The sequence below is a fragment of the Bemisia tabaci genome, chromosome 8 (assembly GCF_918797505.1).
Source record: "Bemisia tabaci chromosome 8, PGI_BMITA_v3".
Taxonomy (NCBI): Eukaryota; Metazoa; Arthropoda; class Insecta; order Hemiptera; family Aleyrodidae; genus Bemisia; species Bemisia tabaci.
In genome coordinates, this window is record NC_092800.1 from 31,299,292 (window position 1) to 31,317,402 (window position 18,111).

Below are 18,111 nucleotides of genomic sequence, written 5' to 3' on the forward strand. Positions count from 1 at the left end.
GAACCTGAAAAAGTAAAAAAATTCATAGGGAAAGTCAAGAGAATTTTGGGATTAGCGGTGGTCGGCTCAGTAACTTCAGCTGGTGCACGAAAAAGAGCGCGAATATCTTCAGAAGTTGCCTTTTTACTTAATTTTAATCTCTGGGAGTGTAGATTTTGTTCTTAGTTTAGCAAAAGTTAACGTACTACGTACTTACGTACTACGTACTTACGTACGTAGTTTACTTTGTAATTGGGCAACTTGCCCGTTTTGTATAATAAATAAATAAATAAATAATTAAATGAATGAAAACCTAACTAAAGGTTTGGATCAGAGATCAGGGAAGGTCAAGAAACAAGGAAATTTTGGTGTCAGGGAAAATCAAAAGGAAAGTTAGGGAATTAGAAAACGAAGAAATGTCGAAATCCCCAATATGTGCTGTTTTAATGCCTTTAGCTCCAGCTGTAATTTTCAGGAACTGTACCCTCTAATTTATTGTTTCTTTGATATGTATCATCATAGTACATTTTATAAGGTTTTACGAGTTTTTAAGTCCAATGTAAGAATGTATCATTGACCACTGCAGCACTGAGTAGCACATTGTGGTGAGTATTTCATAGCGAGGAATGGATTATAGCAGTAACTTTTCCATCAGAGAGCACAATTTATTTATCAAAGGTGGTGGAATAAAGTCGAAATTCTCTCTGAAAATCCAATTTTCAATTTCCGATTTGTTAATTTTTGCTTCAGAGATGGCCAACAAGAAACTCAGAGGGTAGCGTTAGGCATGATTAATATTCAGTTCTCCATGCGAAGAGAGAATGTAAATTATCAAATCAGGATAGCTTAATCTATTTCATATATTTGTCTCCATTTGTTAATATAAAATACAGAACGCATCAAAATGGTTCCAAACTAAAAAAATGTTGAAAATTGCAGGAGGAGTTGAAAATTTTGGAAGAGGCCAAAGAAAAGCATGAGAAGGAATTGCAGGAAAAACTGGAGAAACAAAGACAGAAAGAAAAAGAAGAAAAAGAAAGTATGAACGAAGCAGCGATCAAGAAAGAGAAGGGAGAAGATGGAATCAGTTTGAACGACAGTCAGACCAAGCCTGAAGATGGGGTGGATGATGAAGAAGACGACGAAGAGTCTTTGAAAGATATGTTGCCGTTTGGAAATCTGCTGGACAACGACATTGTTAACATGATGAATGAAGACGGTGTCAAACCAGATACAACAGGTTCTGATGGTGAAGAAACTCCTTCCCAATCCAACTCGGGTATGTTTGATTTTTGCTTTAATTTTTCTTCTCCCCCCCCCCCCCCCCTTCAACAATTCTGGGTGTCTACAAGTCCGGAAATAGTACTGATTTTCTAAGGGCGGTCCGGAAGTGCTGAAAATATGCGGAAATTCCGAAAAAAGGTCCGGAATTTTTTTAAATTTTTTGTCATTTTTGTCGCAATTTCAAATTTTTGAAATTTTTCTAATTTCGTCAAATGGAGGTACTGAAAAAGTACGGAATGTTTCTGTTGGAGGAGGTACTGAATTTCTCGAGAACGTACTGAAAAAGTACTGTAAAAGTACTTATTTTTGACCACCCTGTTTTAGTAGACACCCTGTAATTAAAAAAAGTTGAGATCAATCAGATGTGCTTTTTCGAATTTTTAGTGGATTGAAGATAATTAAATAGGAAATTGTTCGAGTAATTGAAAAAACAGTCTTGAGTCAAGTCGAGAGGATCAATTAGTCATGATAATGAATATCATTAAAATTAAAAATCTAATCTCAATCAAACGGAGCAACCTCGTATTTGTTTACCCCTCACAATGTGTTCAACAAGGGTGTAGAAAATGCCTGATCTCGAGATCTTGGGACTGTAGAGAATATGAAGCAAATTTTGGGTTGTGAGGCAACTTTCATAAATGATTAATTTTCTCTCTTTTTTTTTAGTTAATAATTTTTGAAAGTGGGGCAAATACACACTTTAATAGGAATAGGTAATACATTTTCAATTTGTTAGAATTTAGAATCTCAACTGTGCTTTTCAGGTTCCAAAGATGAATTGACGGACATTTTCAATTCTCACTTCAACCTCGACTCGATTGTGCGGGAAACCGGTTTACCAAATATGGACTCCAAAGATGTTGAAGAGATCTTCAAAGATGTGCTCACAGATGAAGTCGTGGCCAGTGTTGAAAATGCTAATTTGCCTGCCAACCCCAACCAAGCCACGAACCCAGTCAATGTCTTCTCTGTCAACCAACACCAGCCAAACATGAATATTATTCAAGGACCTCAACCAATTATGTCGCCTTCCTCTAATCACCCTGGTGAGTGAATACAGCTCAATGATGAGGGTTTTTATGCGATGTAATTTTATAAAAGGAAATGCAAAGTTGTTCTGTCAATTTGTGCCGATGGATTCCTAAGTATTTTTTCTCTCAGCGCCAGGAGAACAAGGAAAAATGGTAAAACCTGTGATTTCATGGGTTGTCAAACTGTACATCCAAAGTTTAATTACCATCAATTTGCGAGTGATGACATGAGCTCTACACTCCGCTATTGGAACAATTGCACTTGAGATCTCTGAGCCTTGTCTGGTATGAGACGTTGCATCAAGTTTTGAGATTGTGTTGGCTCAATCCAGCAGACAACTTGAACGAGAGAAAAAGCCCATTTCTTTATTTTATTAAATTTGTCTAAATTTCACCTTAAGACTTGTTTTGTATTTTTCCTCTCCTGTCAATTAGTTTTTGCTGCTATGACCTTTCTCCAACACTGTTTTTTTCTATTTTTCTCAGCCCTGCATCAAGCCGTTAGTCTACCCAGATCTCAAATCCCTGCAGCTCTACCTCCTGTTGTGCATTCAAATTTGCCCTCACCTCTCGGATACCCCTCAGCATCACCATATCATTCTGAATATAGCAAGTAAGTCAACAAAATTTTCTAAATTTTAGTATGTCATCAACATGTTATATTTTCTGAGCCACCATTCTGTAAACACTCTGGCATTCTTGATAATGCGTAGAAATAAAAGCCAGGCGGACATTAATATGCAATTTGCATTTCTTTGACAAGGAAACGAGGATGAGGGCCAGTGAAAGCAATTTTTGAGATAAAGCCTGGGGTTAGGGAGTCAGGCATTAGTTTAAAGTTGTATCCTTTTCTTTGCTATCAGCTTCATCAGTTGCCATATTATGTCATTAGAGTAGGATGTTCAGCATTTTCTTTGACTGGTGTCACAAGAAAAAGACAGAGCATCGTGTAAGCAGCTAGAGTACAGAACCGTTCAGTACCACACAGTTGCCATTTTTGTAGCCAAGTGGTGATCATCAGTTTCATCACCCTCCAGGTTTGATGACAAAGCAATGACTGCTTAGAGAGCTTCGGTCGGCGTATGACAATTGCTGGATTTTTAGTGAGCAACATATGAAAACTTTGGCAGTAATCTCTCATTGATCAATTTTTCAAATTTCTCAAGAAAGGCGACATTCAAATTTCTCTCATCAGTATCTTAATGATGCCAATGGCAGCAAAAAAACTATGTTTTACAACAGTGATATGGTAGAAGAAATGAGTGGAAGTGATAAATATGAGCAGCTAATGTCAAAGAATGTGGATCTTCCATTATGTCATTGCAAATCTCTGCTCTTGTTTTATTTTTATTTTTATTTTTTTTTTCGAAAAAACTAACCAACAAGTTGTAAGAGTAATACCTTGATACCCTCTCAAGATTTATGAACAATCGTAGAAAATTTACTTAAAAAATTTCAATGCGGTAGGGTGTTTACTTCCCCACAAAAAATTACAACCAAAGAAAAAATAGATGGCCAAGGTTAAATTTTTATAGGCTGATTCTACATGAACCCATCCATCTATGAATCCAAGAGAATTGAAAAACTTAAATGGTTAATTTGGATGTTATTTTTTCCTCTTCTTTAATTGAATAAACTTTTTCCTGTAACTTTTTTGCATCTTTTTTTGTAGCAGCCCTCAATTCAGTCCAGCCTCGCCCTGGCTGGGAAGTGATGAAGGCGATAGTTGTTCCACTACTCAGCCTGCGGGTTCAACATCTAATCAGCGATCTTCCCACCGTATGGAACAGGATGAGAAACTTGGGCGGAATGCAACAATGGCCTCTGTCTTATATGCCAATCTGAACCACCCTGAATGGATCAAACAATATCCAGGTATATTTTAAGGTTTCCAGTTTACTGTAAAATATCTGTTGCATTTATTAGTATCATTTGATACTATTATAGCTATTTGGTAGACGCATCTCATTACTATAATCTTTTGTGTTATCGCCACTCGAGTTTAAAGAAATAATTAAATGAATCTCTTAATCGCATAAATTCTAATATTTTTTGCTGCGCCATTGCTCTCAATGCGATCTCAACCCACTGACTAGTTTTACTTTCAAACTAAACTGTTGGAACAGAGCGGAAAACTGTCATGCAATATAAAGTTAAGTTGGTCACATCTGCAGAATAAATATTTAAAGGCAACGTAGGTTGTCAAGTAATGATTGAAAGATTAAATCAGTGGCACCGAATCTTTAGGGGCCATTATTCACTCCAGTACTGATGCTGTGCAAGAAGAACGAGTTCAGCAAGTCAATTTTCTTTGAAGAGTAATGAACAACCTCAATACTTGATGTTTGTTTCTTATATCAATCATGTTGATTTCCATTTCAGCCTGGTCTGAGCGCTACAAACAAATTCAAAAAGTCTGGCGGGCCCTTCCTGCCGAGAAGAAAACATCATATGTTAGTCAAGCGCGAGAAAACAGAACCAGTATGCGAGTGAAGAAGTCACAGCAGGTAAGATTCATTTTGACAGTTATTGTATCTAGCAGTCCCTCGGTGCTGTAAATGACAGAGATGCTACCGAAGCTCGTTTGAACCGTGAACAAACTACCAAAATCCAGCTTGATATAAGTCACATTGTGCGCTTGATTACACTTCAAAGAGTGATAACCCTCTCACGATTGTAGTTTTTCCCTTGTATGATTTGTACCCAAACGACCTGACCCGTAGCTAATTACAAGCTAATACACCTGTTCTTGTGAGTCGTGTTTCATTCACAGTATATATCTGACAATATTAGAATTGTGTTAGAAAACATTTCTTGGTTAGCCAACTATGAAGGAAGCAACTATTTATTTTGTTCTACAAGAAATTAGTAGAATAGTGAATGTATTGAAAGCAGACAATCGCTGAAGAATCTTTTTTATCCCCTGGCGTTTGGAGTAATTTCTCTTGAGGGTAGCGTTTTTTGGAAGGGCTCAGTGCCGTTTCAAAATTTGACAAATGATCGAACTTTTAAGTTTGTCTGCAGCTTGTCATATCTTTAAGGCAAGTAATTAATATCAAAATTGATCCTGCGCTAGGAAGAAATTGTAGCAATCTAATTTGAAGTTCTCAACATTTCATATCATGAAGCCAATTTTAAGGATTGAATGCATTTCTTATTTCTTGTGGGAAGTTTAAAGAGAACAATTTTCACAATTATCTTTGCCACTTTCCCCATCTTATGTCAAGAAGTTGCTTTGTCTTTTTTTTTTTTAACAAGAGGGTATTTTTACCTCCTCACCCACTATGGTCCAATTTTATTACAATTATTATTATTATTTAATTAGAATTCTGGAAAGTCTTAAAAGAAGTTTTTAAGTTTTGTGCGTTTACATCACCCCCAATCAATTGTATTTCCAAGCACCAATTTATTGACACTATTCTTCAAAAGCCTACTTTTGTTTTAATCATCAGATTAGAGGAACTTTCAACAGGAGGTTTTGAGTTGAGTGTGTGTCGGTAACACAATAAGCAGGCTAATTTAGATAGGTGATGAATGTTGGTGTCGGTTTTCGATTATAATTATTTTTGAGACCAACTATGCAGTGTTCAAGACCAAGAGAAAAGAGACTACGGACGTTGAGAGTAACATATCTGTGTGTCTTTTGTGTCTGCTTTTGTCTTGCTTCTCACTGGGGATGTGCAGTCACTTCGAATTTTAAATGTCTCCTGAATTTAACCACTGCAACGAGTTCTGTTATTTGCACTTTCCCTTTCCCATGTCATTCATGCGAACGTCTGTCTTTTGGTTTTTTTTTTTTTTTTTTATACTCGTGGTGGATACAAATTGGGTGCAGTGAACTAAAAGCATTTAAGAGGTTTGGCTCTTGTGGCTTGGGGTCAATATGTGGAGAGCTCGGCACACGCTATGCATCTTCAGAAAGTGGGTGTTGGTCCTAGTTTACTTATATGTTGGTTGCGATGGAAGATACGAAAATAACACTCTATGCTCTGATAAAATTTCTAGGGAATAATGTTGGATCATCATGAGCTCTTTATTTTTCCATGCCTTAAACAATCTCTGGAGTTATTTTTTTACACAAGCCTTGAGCTTTAAAGTGGTTGAAAAAGTGGACACCATAATTTCATTCAAATATTGACTCAGAATGGGAAATAGATCAAATTTTATTTCAAATGCCAAGTCTCTGCAGTTAAATAACTCATTCCTGACCCAGCTTTAACAAGTTGATGTGGGAACGTTAAATACACTGGCAGGTACAAAGTTGTAACAATCATTTGTCTGAATAGTTAGTCTAATGATCGGCAAAAGATAAATGTCACTCTGAAAGTCTTCTAAAATGCCGTGAAGAATTGCCTTTAGACCTGACCAGGAACATGATAATGGAATCAAGACCACTCTAACATTTTTTTGACTGCATCAAATGACAAAATGAATTTATTGAAGAAAAGAAAATTAAATAAAACCTGAAGGTTTATCCAAATTGAAAGTACCAAACATTCGCACATACTTGATAAATTTCTTGAAACTCAGCAAATACATCATGTGGACTATTAATGTAAGACCTGTACTGCTGAAATCTTCAGCACATTCTCCTGTGTAATTCTTTCTGTTTTGAGTGTGCCAATGAAATAAGATTGTAACCCCTTCGTATTTCATTTACTCCTATCTCATCCCTTATTTTTATTTTTACTTTTTTTTTCTGTCCACTCTGCAAAATTAAAATCAGATTCCGAAAACGGAGACGACAACAAATAACACAGGAACAAATGTAAGCTTAGCATCGATGTCGAATGTGATGAGAAACGATGCCACAAAAATGATGCCTGTTTCATCATCTTCCTCATCATCATCATCGTCAGCTTCCGGAGAGGTGTGTTTTGACGAATCTTGTGCAGCTACCTCCGATTTACAATCATCACTATCACTAACATCTTCTCTCACTGCTGCTGCTGCTACATCCACTGCACTCTCTGCTACTTCTACTAACTCTAACGCTGTTGGTGATGGAACTATTCGTTCTCCGATATCTTCTACGCCAGATGATAACGGGAGCACTAACACCACCTCCCCTCCTCTCCCTGAACCTGATAATCTTTTTTCCGAAACAGATGTTTCCATCAATCTCCCATCAGATCCTATAATCAACTCCAATCCTCTCGCAGCCCCAAACACACTCACATCGCAAGATGCCAATAATAGCCCCAATAACTCGATAACTACAAATACGTCAATGAGTAGCCCCAGTAATAGTACCTCTCAATCAATAGTCACTCACAATAAGTTGTTGCCCAATCTGGCATCACCTGTGAAGGAGAGTAAATTCATTCAGCAGATTTTTCCAACAACTATTCCATCTCATCCGTCAACTATTCAATATATACCGGTGGTACCAACAACAACTGTCGGTAACACACAACAAGTGGCAAATCTACTAACTACATCCAACCAGCCGAATCAAATACGATTCCATATCATTTCTACAGCTGCTCCTAAAGCCGAGAGCACAGCAAAAAGTAGTGATAACACTTCGGCAACAATCCATTATCAGTATATTGCCACATCTAGTAGTGGTAACTTTAACAGCAATAATGCCAACCCAACGCAGACCCTGCAAGGTGTAGAAAAGTCAAACTCCAGCAACACAATCCATTACCAACCCAATAATATCAAAATAGTCCCCTCCTCAATCCTAATACCCTCCAATAACGTGGCACAGCAAACCAACAGCAATGTAAATAACGCTAGTACAGATGTGAAAACAAGTAATGAGTCCAGTCAGTCGAGAAATATATTCCATATTATAACTTCCAACTCCTCTCTGAAAGCTCAAAACCCTTCCAATATTTTGCAAACATCCTTGGCTGTCACTAACAACAGTTCGAGTGATTTCTCTGTTTTGAAAACGGTCAACAATAACATGACTGCAAATCAGGACACCCCCGATCAACAAATTCGTGTACTAACTCCCTCCGAGATAATGAAAACCCTTCCTTCTTTGGGACAAGAGAGTTATGATCCTTCTCCACCAAATATGGTGAGCCATTCAGCATCGCACGTTTCGAAACATATTTTGTTTTGGTTTTTCATTTATCTTTAAATGTCTCTGGTTTAAGTTTCTTTTTGGTTCGTGGAATTTTGTTTCGTTCTGCTTATTGATGACTGATCAGTATTTTTCTTTTGTGCTTTTAGAAGTTCATTTCTTCTCTCTTATTGCCAAATGGTGTACGTGAAACAGTGTTTGCATAATAAAACTCTATTCGGTTTTTATTATCTTGTTTATCTTAAGTAACAGAGAAAGAGAATGATCTCTGCCGTGAGGCAAAATTACAGGATCACAGGATTAGGATGCAGATCCTAATTCTGTCGTTACAGCCAGAAATTTGCAAGTACTTATTCTTTAATCATGCAGACACTTTTTCTCCTATACGTGCCTACATTCTGTGTGTGTGTGTTTTTTTTTTCTTTTTGCTGGCTAGAAGTCTTGAGATATGCCTTAGGTTTCGAAATATCTTTTATTGTCATCATGTCATCATTTATCGTAAGTCATTATAAACTGAAATGATGGCTAAGAAATAGAAAAGGGTAGAAATTGTAAAATAAAACTCCTAAAGCTTCAAATTTTATTTGAAAACTGGAAGTTGTGGCATTTTTGCTCTCTGTTATACCAAAAATACTGCGTTTTTTGGACGATATGTTAATGAAACAGGAAGATTTCCCATGATCTCTTTCTTATTCGAGTTTCTGGAGGATTCCGAATCGTGGTTTAGTGGTGCTCAATTTTTTCTCAATATTCTAAGAATTCGCTCCCTAACCCAGTAGTGCAAACTTTCCTACTTTTAAATTGTTTCTTGGCTTCTTCACTTTCCGTCATCAACCTTTATCTGAACGACTTCTCTTCCTCTCTTTAGTGAGCACCAGAATAATTAAGTTTTAGCCTCTCATCGTATTTGTGTATCAACTCACTTGATACACACAACTTTCTGCGTTTGTATTAATTTCATCAGCTATAATTTATCGATCTCCCTCAGCTTTAAGAGACCTTATACTCAACATTGCTCTTTACTCCCTCTCTCCAATGCCATAATTGAATGTTAAAAGTTACTCTTTCCATCGAATCTACGCTCTTAGCTCCTGCTGACTGAAGCGTTCCTTATCATGAATAATCCAAAACTCATGTTTTGGTCAAACGAATTAAAGTAGTATAGCCTGTGTCACACTATCGAAATACTCCATCAAAATGTCAAGGTCAAGAACTGTGATTGGTCCAAGTCATCCAATAAGCCAATCACAATGCCTGACCTCGATATTTTGATGGCTGGTTTTGATAGTGTGACACAGGCTAATCAACCCAACTGCATCAAATGTTGCTTAGTTTCCCTTCTTGTTTAATTTATTCAACAGATATACGGGAATATTTTTTTATCAGCTGCGAAGAAACTTTCAAAGCATTATGGTTTGGTTCTCTGTTGAAAAAATAAAACTTTGGAGGTAACTAGTCAAAGTGAAATGCAGTCAAGTTAAATCCTTTTATATCTTCTCCTCAATAAAGAGCATCTTTCCTCCTACCCTCTCCTACCTTGGATAATCAATTCTAGCCAAAAAATAAACTAAAAGAAGATACTTATTTTGGAAAATTAAGCCCTTCAATTGTTATTATCTGATTATTTTTATAACTCCAATTTACGCACATTACTTAACGCGATGTTACCCTCATGTCACCTTCATACTTTTGCACCAATCCTGGTCAGATCCCTATGAGTAACCTAATTTGTATTTTTTTATTGTAGTTTAAACGGCTTTCTTTTTTTTATGTACTTAATCCTTCTATTTGTTGACACAGTGCATGCTATTTTCTGATTTTTTTTATCGATGTTGTTTTCCTTCGGTATTTTTTCCTGGTTAAAAGATTTCCATGTATGATATCGGTTCCTCTGCATTATAAGTAGTTATACTATAGCTATGAATAACTGATTTTTAATTATTTTAAAGAGACCTGTTATTTTTTAGTGTCCTAAATCTCTGCTGCAAACAGTATACAAGAAATCCATTGCAATTTTGCGTGTGTGCAACCTTTGTAGGAGATTGTAAAGATCTTAATACCATAACCAAAAAATTCTAATTTGATAAATCATTTTTTACTTTAACACTCATTATCAGACGAAACAAGTGATGAGTCCAATGAGAAATTAGCTTTTTAAAATTTCAAAACCTATCACTAATTTACCTTCTCAGCTGTACTCGTGCTTTTTTTTCAAGCTGTATTCAAGCTGTGTTTTCCTATTCTTGCGGTATGGAAATGTATTCAAAATACATATCTTAACGAGAAATTTTACTGCAGAGAGACCCCATGAAACTTGCAGGCTGTGTTAAATTTCCCCGTTTTTTTGGCTAATTAAAAAATTCAGCTTACTCGGTAGCTCTTAAGTTTTATTCAAAATTTATCATCTTTTAGGTACCTGAATTATAGAGCCTGAGGTATATAGGTCTCTTTATGCATTTCAGTGTGCCGTGTAGTCTTTGTACTTGAAGACAACTTACATTCATTCCAGCGAAGTTTTTCCATTTCTGTCTCTTACTTTCAAGCCAAATATTTTTCATTTGTTCAATTTTTCCAATATTGCATACTTTCTCTTCTCTGATCTTTTTCCTCCAGAAATTCTGTTTTTTAATGCATCTAGGCTTTAGGTGTAGGTATTTTGTACCTACTATATTTTAAATAATTCGAGAATGACTAATCGTCCTTGATTACTTTTAGTTTTTCTTTTTGATTTACATACAGCGTTACAGTTTTATAGTTTATTTGAATCTTCCTCTTTTGGGAACGTAAAGTTACCTAGGGGTTTTAACCCTTTTATTACCACAAAAGCAGCATCTACGTTGAGCAAAACTGTATCCTTCCCACAACGATTCTACCATTACTCAGCAACCGCTTCTCAAAAGGTACTCGAAAGTTATTCACATTTATAGCTCCATCTTTTGAGGAGAATCTAAATTACAACTGTAGACTTTTCCTGACAGTGCGCTCCAATGTATTTTGTGACAACCAATTTCTGTTGTGGAGTATGCGGACATAGAATTTAAGCTGGTAATGAAAGGGTTAATAGTGCATCTTTTCTTTTTTTACCCCTCAGAATTTTTTTTTTCATTTCCAGTGTTGGTTTTTCGTTAATCTTGTTTCATCTCGGCATTTTCTGCATGTTCCTACTCATTCATATTGCTCTCTTCTGAGAAGCTATGGGCTTGCCCTTGGCAGAACTCATGAAATAACTGAAATATTAATTTTTCTGGTCAAAATTTGTTCTAAATTGATGTCTTACTTCTTCATTGTTCTGTTAGTGTTTGACTTGGATCTTATTAATTCGTTACTACAGTTTTATGATCTCTAATTATTGATTCAACAACTTGCTTGCATCTCTCTCGTAATAGTTTCACTAAAACTTACTTTTACAAAGTGTGTTTAGTTAGCTGTAAGTGTTCTCTTCTGATTTTAAACTTCTGAAAATTGAATTTTAAATAACGAAATTTAAAACAGATCACTTTTTGCCTACGTCAGTAGCAATATCTCCAACATCCCTTCAGCTTGCAAGTGGAGAATTCTTAGTTTTTTCATGTTTCACTGAAAAATCCTTTATTTCAAAAGATCTTAAGCAATTATTCTTTTTACTCTTCAACATTTTTTCAGATAAAAAATTCCGTTCGCATTTAACCATTTTATCACGTTTTAGGCTCTTTATTAGCTTAAATTGAGGCGGTGGGTGCTTCATGAGCATTTCTTGGTTGCCATGTTTCAGAATATTTGCTAGTATTTCATTCATCATCAGAAAGTGAATGCATGGATTTCGTTGTTTTTACTGAATATTCTCCATGATATCTTAATATTCTATGGAATAAATTCGAAATGAGTGTCAAAGATTCTGAAAATTTGCTACCAAGAAGTGCTCCTCTTTCACCCAGGGCCGCAGTTACTTTCAGAATGCACAGTAAAAGGAAAAAAAGTAATAATTTTATCTCTGACAAGGATCTCCATTGATAACCTAATTTCTTGATTTGAAAAAGTACTCATGCATATAAATAAGAATTTAGCGATTCATCCGTATTAATCGTGAATTTATTTCTAACTGAATCATTTTCTTTCCCAGGAACAAGATAAGTTGATTGCAAGCCAAAAAACCAAAGAAGCCGAGCAAGAGAGACAATGGAAGCAGCTCCAAGCTCTTCGACAACAACAGCAGTCATCTCAAGATCAGCGAAACCAAGGTAATTTCTTTTTTTTTTTTTTTTTTTTTTTTTAATGAATATGTGAACAATTACTCCATCCTCTTCAGGAAAAATTGCATTTTTCAAAACAACAGCCAGGTTGTCTACAAGTCCGGAATTTCTGGAAAGTCCGGAAATAGTACTGATTTTTTAGGACGGTCTGAAAGTACTGAGAAGGTGCGGAAATGCCGCAAAAAGGTCCATACTTTTTTTAAATTTTTTGCCATTTTTGTTGCAATTTCAAATTTTTGAAATTTTTCTAATTTCGTCAAATGGAGGTACGGAAAAAGTACGGAATTTTTCTGTTGGAGGAGGTACTGCATTTCTCGAGACTATACTGTAAAAGTACTTATTTTTGACCAGCCTGTTTTAGTAGACATCCTGATAGCAGACACGGTTTTTTGCAGTTTGAAACCTGAAAATCCAGGGACTTTATGGCAACCTGGGGGGGTTAGGAATTTTTTAGAAAAGTCAGGGAATGTTGCTAGTAATGCGTCGGTTAAAGAAACTTCAGCGATTTGAGAGAGTCCGAACAACTTCTGATTGCCCTTTGCCTCAATTGTAATTTCTAGAAGTGGAAATTTTTTCCATAGTTTAACAAAGTTAGCATAGTTAAATGGAAAAAATTGAAGTGGAAGCATTGACTAAAGATTAGGAAATATCATGGAAATCTAGAATTCTGAACTCGGGTATTTGGAAAATGAAGAAATTAGATCGGGAGAAAATGGAAGATGTGATGGTACATCAGTCCACTGTTGACGGTTGAATTCTCGCATCTATTCTCAATTTTTGTATCCCCCGCCCCCTCCTCTAGAAATTGTATAATATTTCTTTTTTTTTCTTTTTTCAACTTTTAGGATTACAAAGGGTTGTTCATCGACCCCTTGGAATTGATGCCAGTAGTAACCTAATTCAGTTCCAGCAACCACCACAACCTAGTCCAGATGCAATGGTCTCACCGCAGCTAACCTCTCAACTTCAAGTGGCTACCAATCAGGTAACAATTTAACTCTTGAATCGCAGTTACATACCAGCCCTTGATAACACATTTTTTCTGATTGATGAGTATACTCTCTACGGGTAATTTTTGTTCATCGTCCTCTTTTTTCTAAATACATTTAAGTTAGCTACCCCTCTCTCCCCTCCGGATTAATCCATTGCAACAGTCTAATTATTTTTAATATCCTCTTACTTCATTTGTAAAACAACAATTTAGCTCCCAGTGTCTCTAATTTTAGGAGCATTACTAATCAACACTAAAATGAAAAGCATGGCCAACAGGACACATTTTTAGATGATAATTTTTCCCTTCTTGTATTAATAGCTGGTTTCATTGGAACAAAACATTTTTGTTACCTTATTTTTTGTACAATTTTGAATGTTCAACAATTTGCAAATTAATCAATCCACATCAACTCTTTCATTGCCACAAACACGCAAACATGTTTGAAAAATAGTTAGTTAGTTAATTTATTGAAAGATATTCAGCGTCATAGGCTCTTAACGTCTTGGAGATCGCGACTGATTGGAGATCCCTGAGGGCAGAACAGCACCTGCTTTCATCACATTAAACAAGTATACGTCTTTAACGACATTGCTTCATATCACATAGCCATGCATCATCTCCAGTATGAAACATGTATGCTTTATCTGACAGCAAAAATATGGAGGGTATAATTTTGGATGTCCATATGCGCTGCTCGGTCAACTTTAATAGTTTTTTTGTCAATGAATAAGATTCAATTCTCCAAATATGATTCTGAGACCAGGACTATTAACCTATCCTCAAACCTTTGTAAGACTCTTTTCATGCTAACTTCATATTAATTTCCTTTAAAGGACGCTGGTCATCATCCATCGCTCACCTCTCCCAACATGATGCAGCAGCAACGTTCTCCCTATGCACCACCGCAATCTCCACAAATGACAAAGCGTGTTGTCAGCCCTCAGCAATCACCATCTGCGTTTCAAGGAACGTTTCCACGTCCTCCAGCTGTTTCTGCGTCTCAAGATGATATTTTCAGCCCACCTGCAGCTCCAGTCCGCGCTCCCTCTTCGGAGATGTTCAATCAGAACCCTGTAGTGTCTCTTCCCTCCGGACAGTTCAAGCAGCCGTTTCAAAATACAGTGTTCAGTACAGCGTCAGCACCACTTCAGCATACTAATGGTCAGAATGTCAACCAACAGCTCCATGACCTTCTGCAGCGACAACAGCAATTCAAGAAGATTGATTCTTCTTCGAACATCATCGACTCAAACATTATGCAACAAAGCGTTTGGGGGCAAGGTGAGTTGATCTTTGATTTCTTAGAACAATTTGATTCAGTTGTTTGAGAATAGTCACTGCCGTTTCCATCTTCTCTATCTTGAGTGTAACGCTCACTCACCACTCTCATTTTATTGTGGTGAGAAGGGAGTGGTTGAGTTTCTACCTGAGGATACTAAAAGAAGAAGTCCGTCAATGGAAGGTTTGTATCGCTGAGAGCTTTCCTCTTAAGTTTAGCAATTTATTCTTTGATTTCTGAAGGAACTGCTCAGTTCTATTCTTCTTAAGATTTTCAAAATTAGAAAAATGTAATATCAGTCTCCAGCATGATTTTGAAACTTTTTCTATGGTGTGTGCAGGATTCCGACAATTTCAAAATAGTCAGAAAAACCAGCAAGAAATACTTATTTTCTAAGTTGAAAATTCATAAGTTTTGTGGACATTTTTTAAAATCTTGTCGACCCAGAGCTTACAGAACAAATTTTTGAAAAACTGAAGCTGAAAATGTGTTGAAATGGCACCTAAAAGTCCTCAGTTTTTTTCAAAGAGCAGGCACTTATTTAATTTATATAACAAGTTGGCAAAAGGATTGATCAAAACTGAAAGCATGTTTGTAGCCATCCTGAGTGTAATCTTTCATTTGGGTGGTATTACGTCATTACAGTATATCAGCTAAGGATGAATGTTTTTTTTTCCCCCCAGACAATCAAGGTCAACAACAAGTGCAACAAACTCAACAACAGCCGCAACATCAACAGCAGCAACCACAACAACAAAACATCATCTCCGGTATAGAAGCACAAAAATCCCAACTAGAACAGATCACTGTTTCTGGTGTGAACACCATGTACTCACAGCCTTTCCGACAACCTTTACCTCCGGGCACTGTTATCAATCGACCTGTAATGCAGCAGCAGCGGTTATTGACACCACAGCAACAGCAGTTACTCATGCAAAGATCTCCGCTCTTGCAGCAGCAGCGAATACTGGATCCTCGTCTCCAGCGAACCATAGGATTCCCTGCGCAGCAACAGCAGACCATAAACATCAATCAGCTGGCTAATGCAGCGAGGCTAAATAATCCGCAAAACGTTCTTCGCGCTCCTGTTGATTCTTATCCGGTCAATCAGTTGAATCAGCATCAACAAGCTGTGCAATTTAATGGTAAGTTAAAGTATTTTAACGTATTAAAGTATTTTTTTCTCATTTAATGGTAAGTTAAATGGTCCTGTTCAAATTAATCAAACGAAGCCATTGTAGGCATCTGTAAGTAATTTACACGCTTAGATAAGATGCAAACTGTTTTGAGACTTTATTTCAAGGGGTTTTTAGACAGTATGTTGACAACATGCGTTAAAAATTCAGCATGAAGCTGAAAGTCTCAATACTGACGGAAAAAGCTCGTATGAGCACAGTTTTCCCTCAAAAAGATATGCTGTTTGGTGCAACACTAGTTTTTTTTTTTCACTCTTTCCTCGTTCTTTTTCACACTTCAACACTTTTTCCCTCTGTGTTGAGGTTTTCAGCTTTATGCTGAATTTTTAATGTACGTTGGCAACAAACTCCAACATAGTGTCTTACGAGCCTTGCATCCACTACAACCAGTTTGAAGGCCTTTAGAGCTGACTTGAATAGGTTGCATTCTTTTTTTGTGAAATGAAAGAGTACAATTAGCAACAAACACTGCTTTCGAAATTAATAAATCTAACAACATACTAATTATCCTAACAAGCCGGCATCTGACTCGTCATTCTTACTGTAGTCACTCCTCGGACTCTCATCCTCATGTGGGTCACTCATAACAGACTGGCTTTCCCTACCCCTCTCCAAAAAGTCGCTCCATCCATAGTTCAGGAAGTGAGCAAACATTTGCTGTGGTCAGGAAAATATTGTGGGCATCATCGAACAATACTCCCAACTTTCCATGCTGTGAATCGATTTCCAAGTAAGATTTTTAAGAAAACACAAAGATGTTTCATTCCAGTTCAGTCCTTTTCTGGGTGGCCCATTTCAATTTAGTTCCTGACCAATGAAGTCTCTTATCAGGATTGTTTATTGAAGTAGTCATCATTAATTCCGATGAAAATTGTTTAAAATTTAAAAAGATAAGATTTTTTTCAGTTCAGTTTTTTAAAAAAAAAAATCTTCTATTTTCAGACCCCAACAATCCTAACCTTATGATTCGCAAACCTGGAGAAAATGCAGGAGATAGGAATTTAGTGTCTCAGAGCGGACCTAACAATCAAATCCTCAGCCATCCGTCTAGTAATCGTAAGTATTATTCAGAAATGAAAATTTTAACGTCTAGTGAGTTACTAATTAAGAAAACAGTCCTTTTAGTTTTCGGTATCTTCTGCTTGAGTTTAGGTGGCTCCTAATGAGTGGTAGATTTCCCTCATAGGGCCCTTAAAATCACTGTGGCAAAAATGATCACTTATCATTATAGTTCATCTTCTACCCACTAAGTTGAAACAAGTTTGACCAGCGTTTAATAGTGACTAATATAGCATGAAAACAGTTTTTTAGTAGGAAGAATGTAACTGTAAATATTTTAAACTTTAGTGGTAATTTGTGTTTGCATTTAGTAAGCGCATAGTGCAATCCGTGTAAGTACCGAACTGCATTTTTTTCCCTAGAATCCCATGAAACAAGTGAAATTCCAGACAGCGTGACTGCAGAACTGGAAAAGGAGCGGGAAGAAGGTGTCGGACAAAGTAGTACTGTGACAGGTATGACAGAGGCAGAGGCAGTCAGTGCAATCTTAAATGATCTCGTAGAGGATGATGACGAGCTCCTTGCCGAGATGGGTGGAGATGACTTCAACATCCTCGAATATGCGGATCCTGAGCTTGACAGTTTAACTGGGTGCGAGAAAGCAAACATCTTAGATGAAATTGAAGCTGATGAACAACATAAAACAGATAAAAGGAACTCAGCAAGGTAATTTTCTACTTTTCATGTCTATTATTTCCCAGTATGCCAATTAAAAATTTTTTCCTTAATATCAAGGAATTTTTGCAAACATGGTCAGCACTTTGTTTTGGCAACACCAGAAAAAACCAGTAAGGACAATTTTAGCATCCAGAGTCATGGATTTCATTGGTGAAATCAGGAAAATGTGGAATTTCACTGAACTTTTGACCTTGAGTGACACTTGAAAATTTCAGGAGAAAGAAAAAAACTGTTAAGAATGAACTTACTAAATAACTTTTCATAACTTAAACTCTTTATAAAATTGTGTTAAAAGTACAGGAATTACAGTCTGACTGGGAGGAAACCACAGGGGTTTTTTTT

General features: G+C 36.5%; 1 protein-coding gene across 9 annotated transcripts in view; it reads left to right on the top strand.

Moving 5' to 3' along the window:
• The window catches only part of LOC109034958 (uncharacterized), a 73,208-nt gene that overhangs the window by 22,369 nt on the left and 32,728 nt on the right, over positions 1-18,111 (top strand). For 7 of the 9 annotated variants that reach the window (XM_019048392.2, XM_072303776.1, XM_019048390.2 and 4 more), the window contains 12 exons: positions 919-1,258; positions 2,028-2,309; positions 2,781-2,907; positions 3,967-4,169; positions 4,677-4,801; positions 7,021-7,164; positions 12,434-12,551; positions 13,409-13,548; positions 14,391-14,838; positions 15,520-15,981; positions 16,975-17,088; positions 17,454-17,757. In XM_019048392.2, coding sequence (XP_018903937.2) covers positions 919-1,258; positions 2,028-2,309; positions 2,781-2,907; positions 3,967-4,169; positions 4,677-4,801; positions 7,021-7,164; positions 12,434-12,551; positions 13,409-13,548; positions 14,391-14,838; positions 15,520-15,981; positions 16,975-17,088; positions 17,454-17,757 — 2,807 coding nt within the window. The remainder of the gene's footprint in view (positions 1-918; positions 1,259-2,027; positions 2,310-2,780; positions 2,908-3,966; positions 4,170-4,676; positions 4,802-7,020; positions 7,165-12,433; positions 12,552-13,408; positions 13,549-14,390; positions 14,839-15,519; positions 15,982-16,974; positions 17,089-17,453; positions 17,758-18,111) is intronic. The other 2 variants (XM_019048396.2, XM_019048397.2) reach the window with 1 other exon arrangement.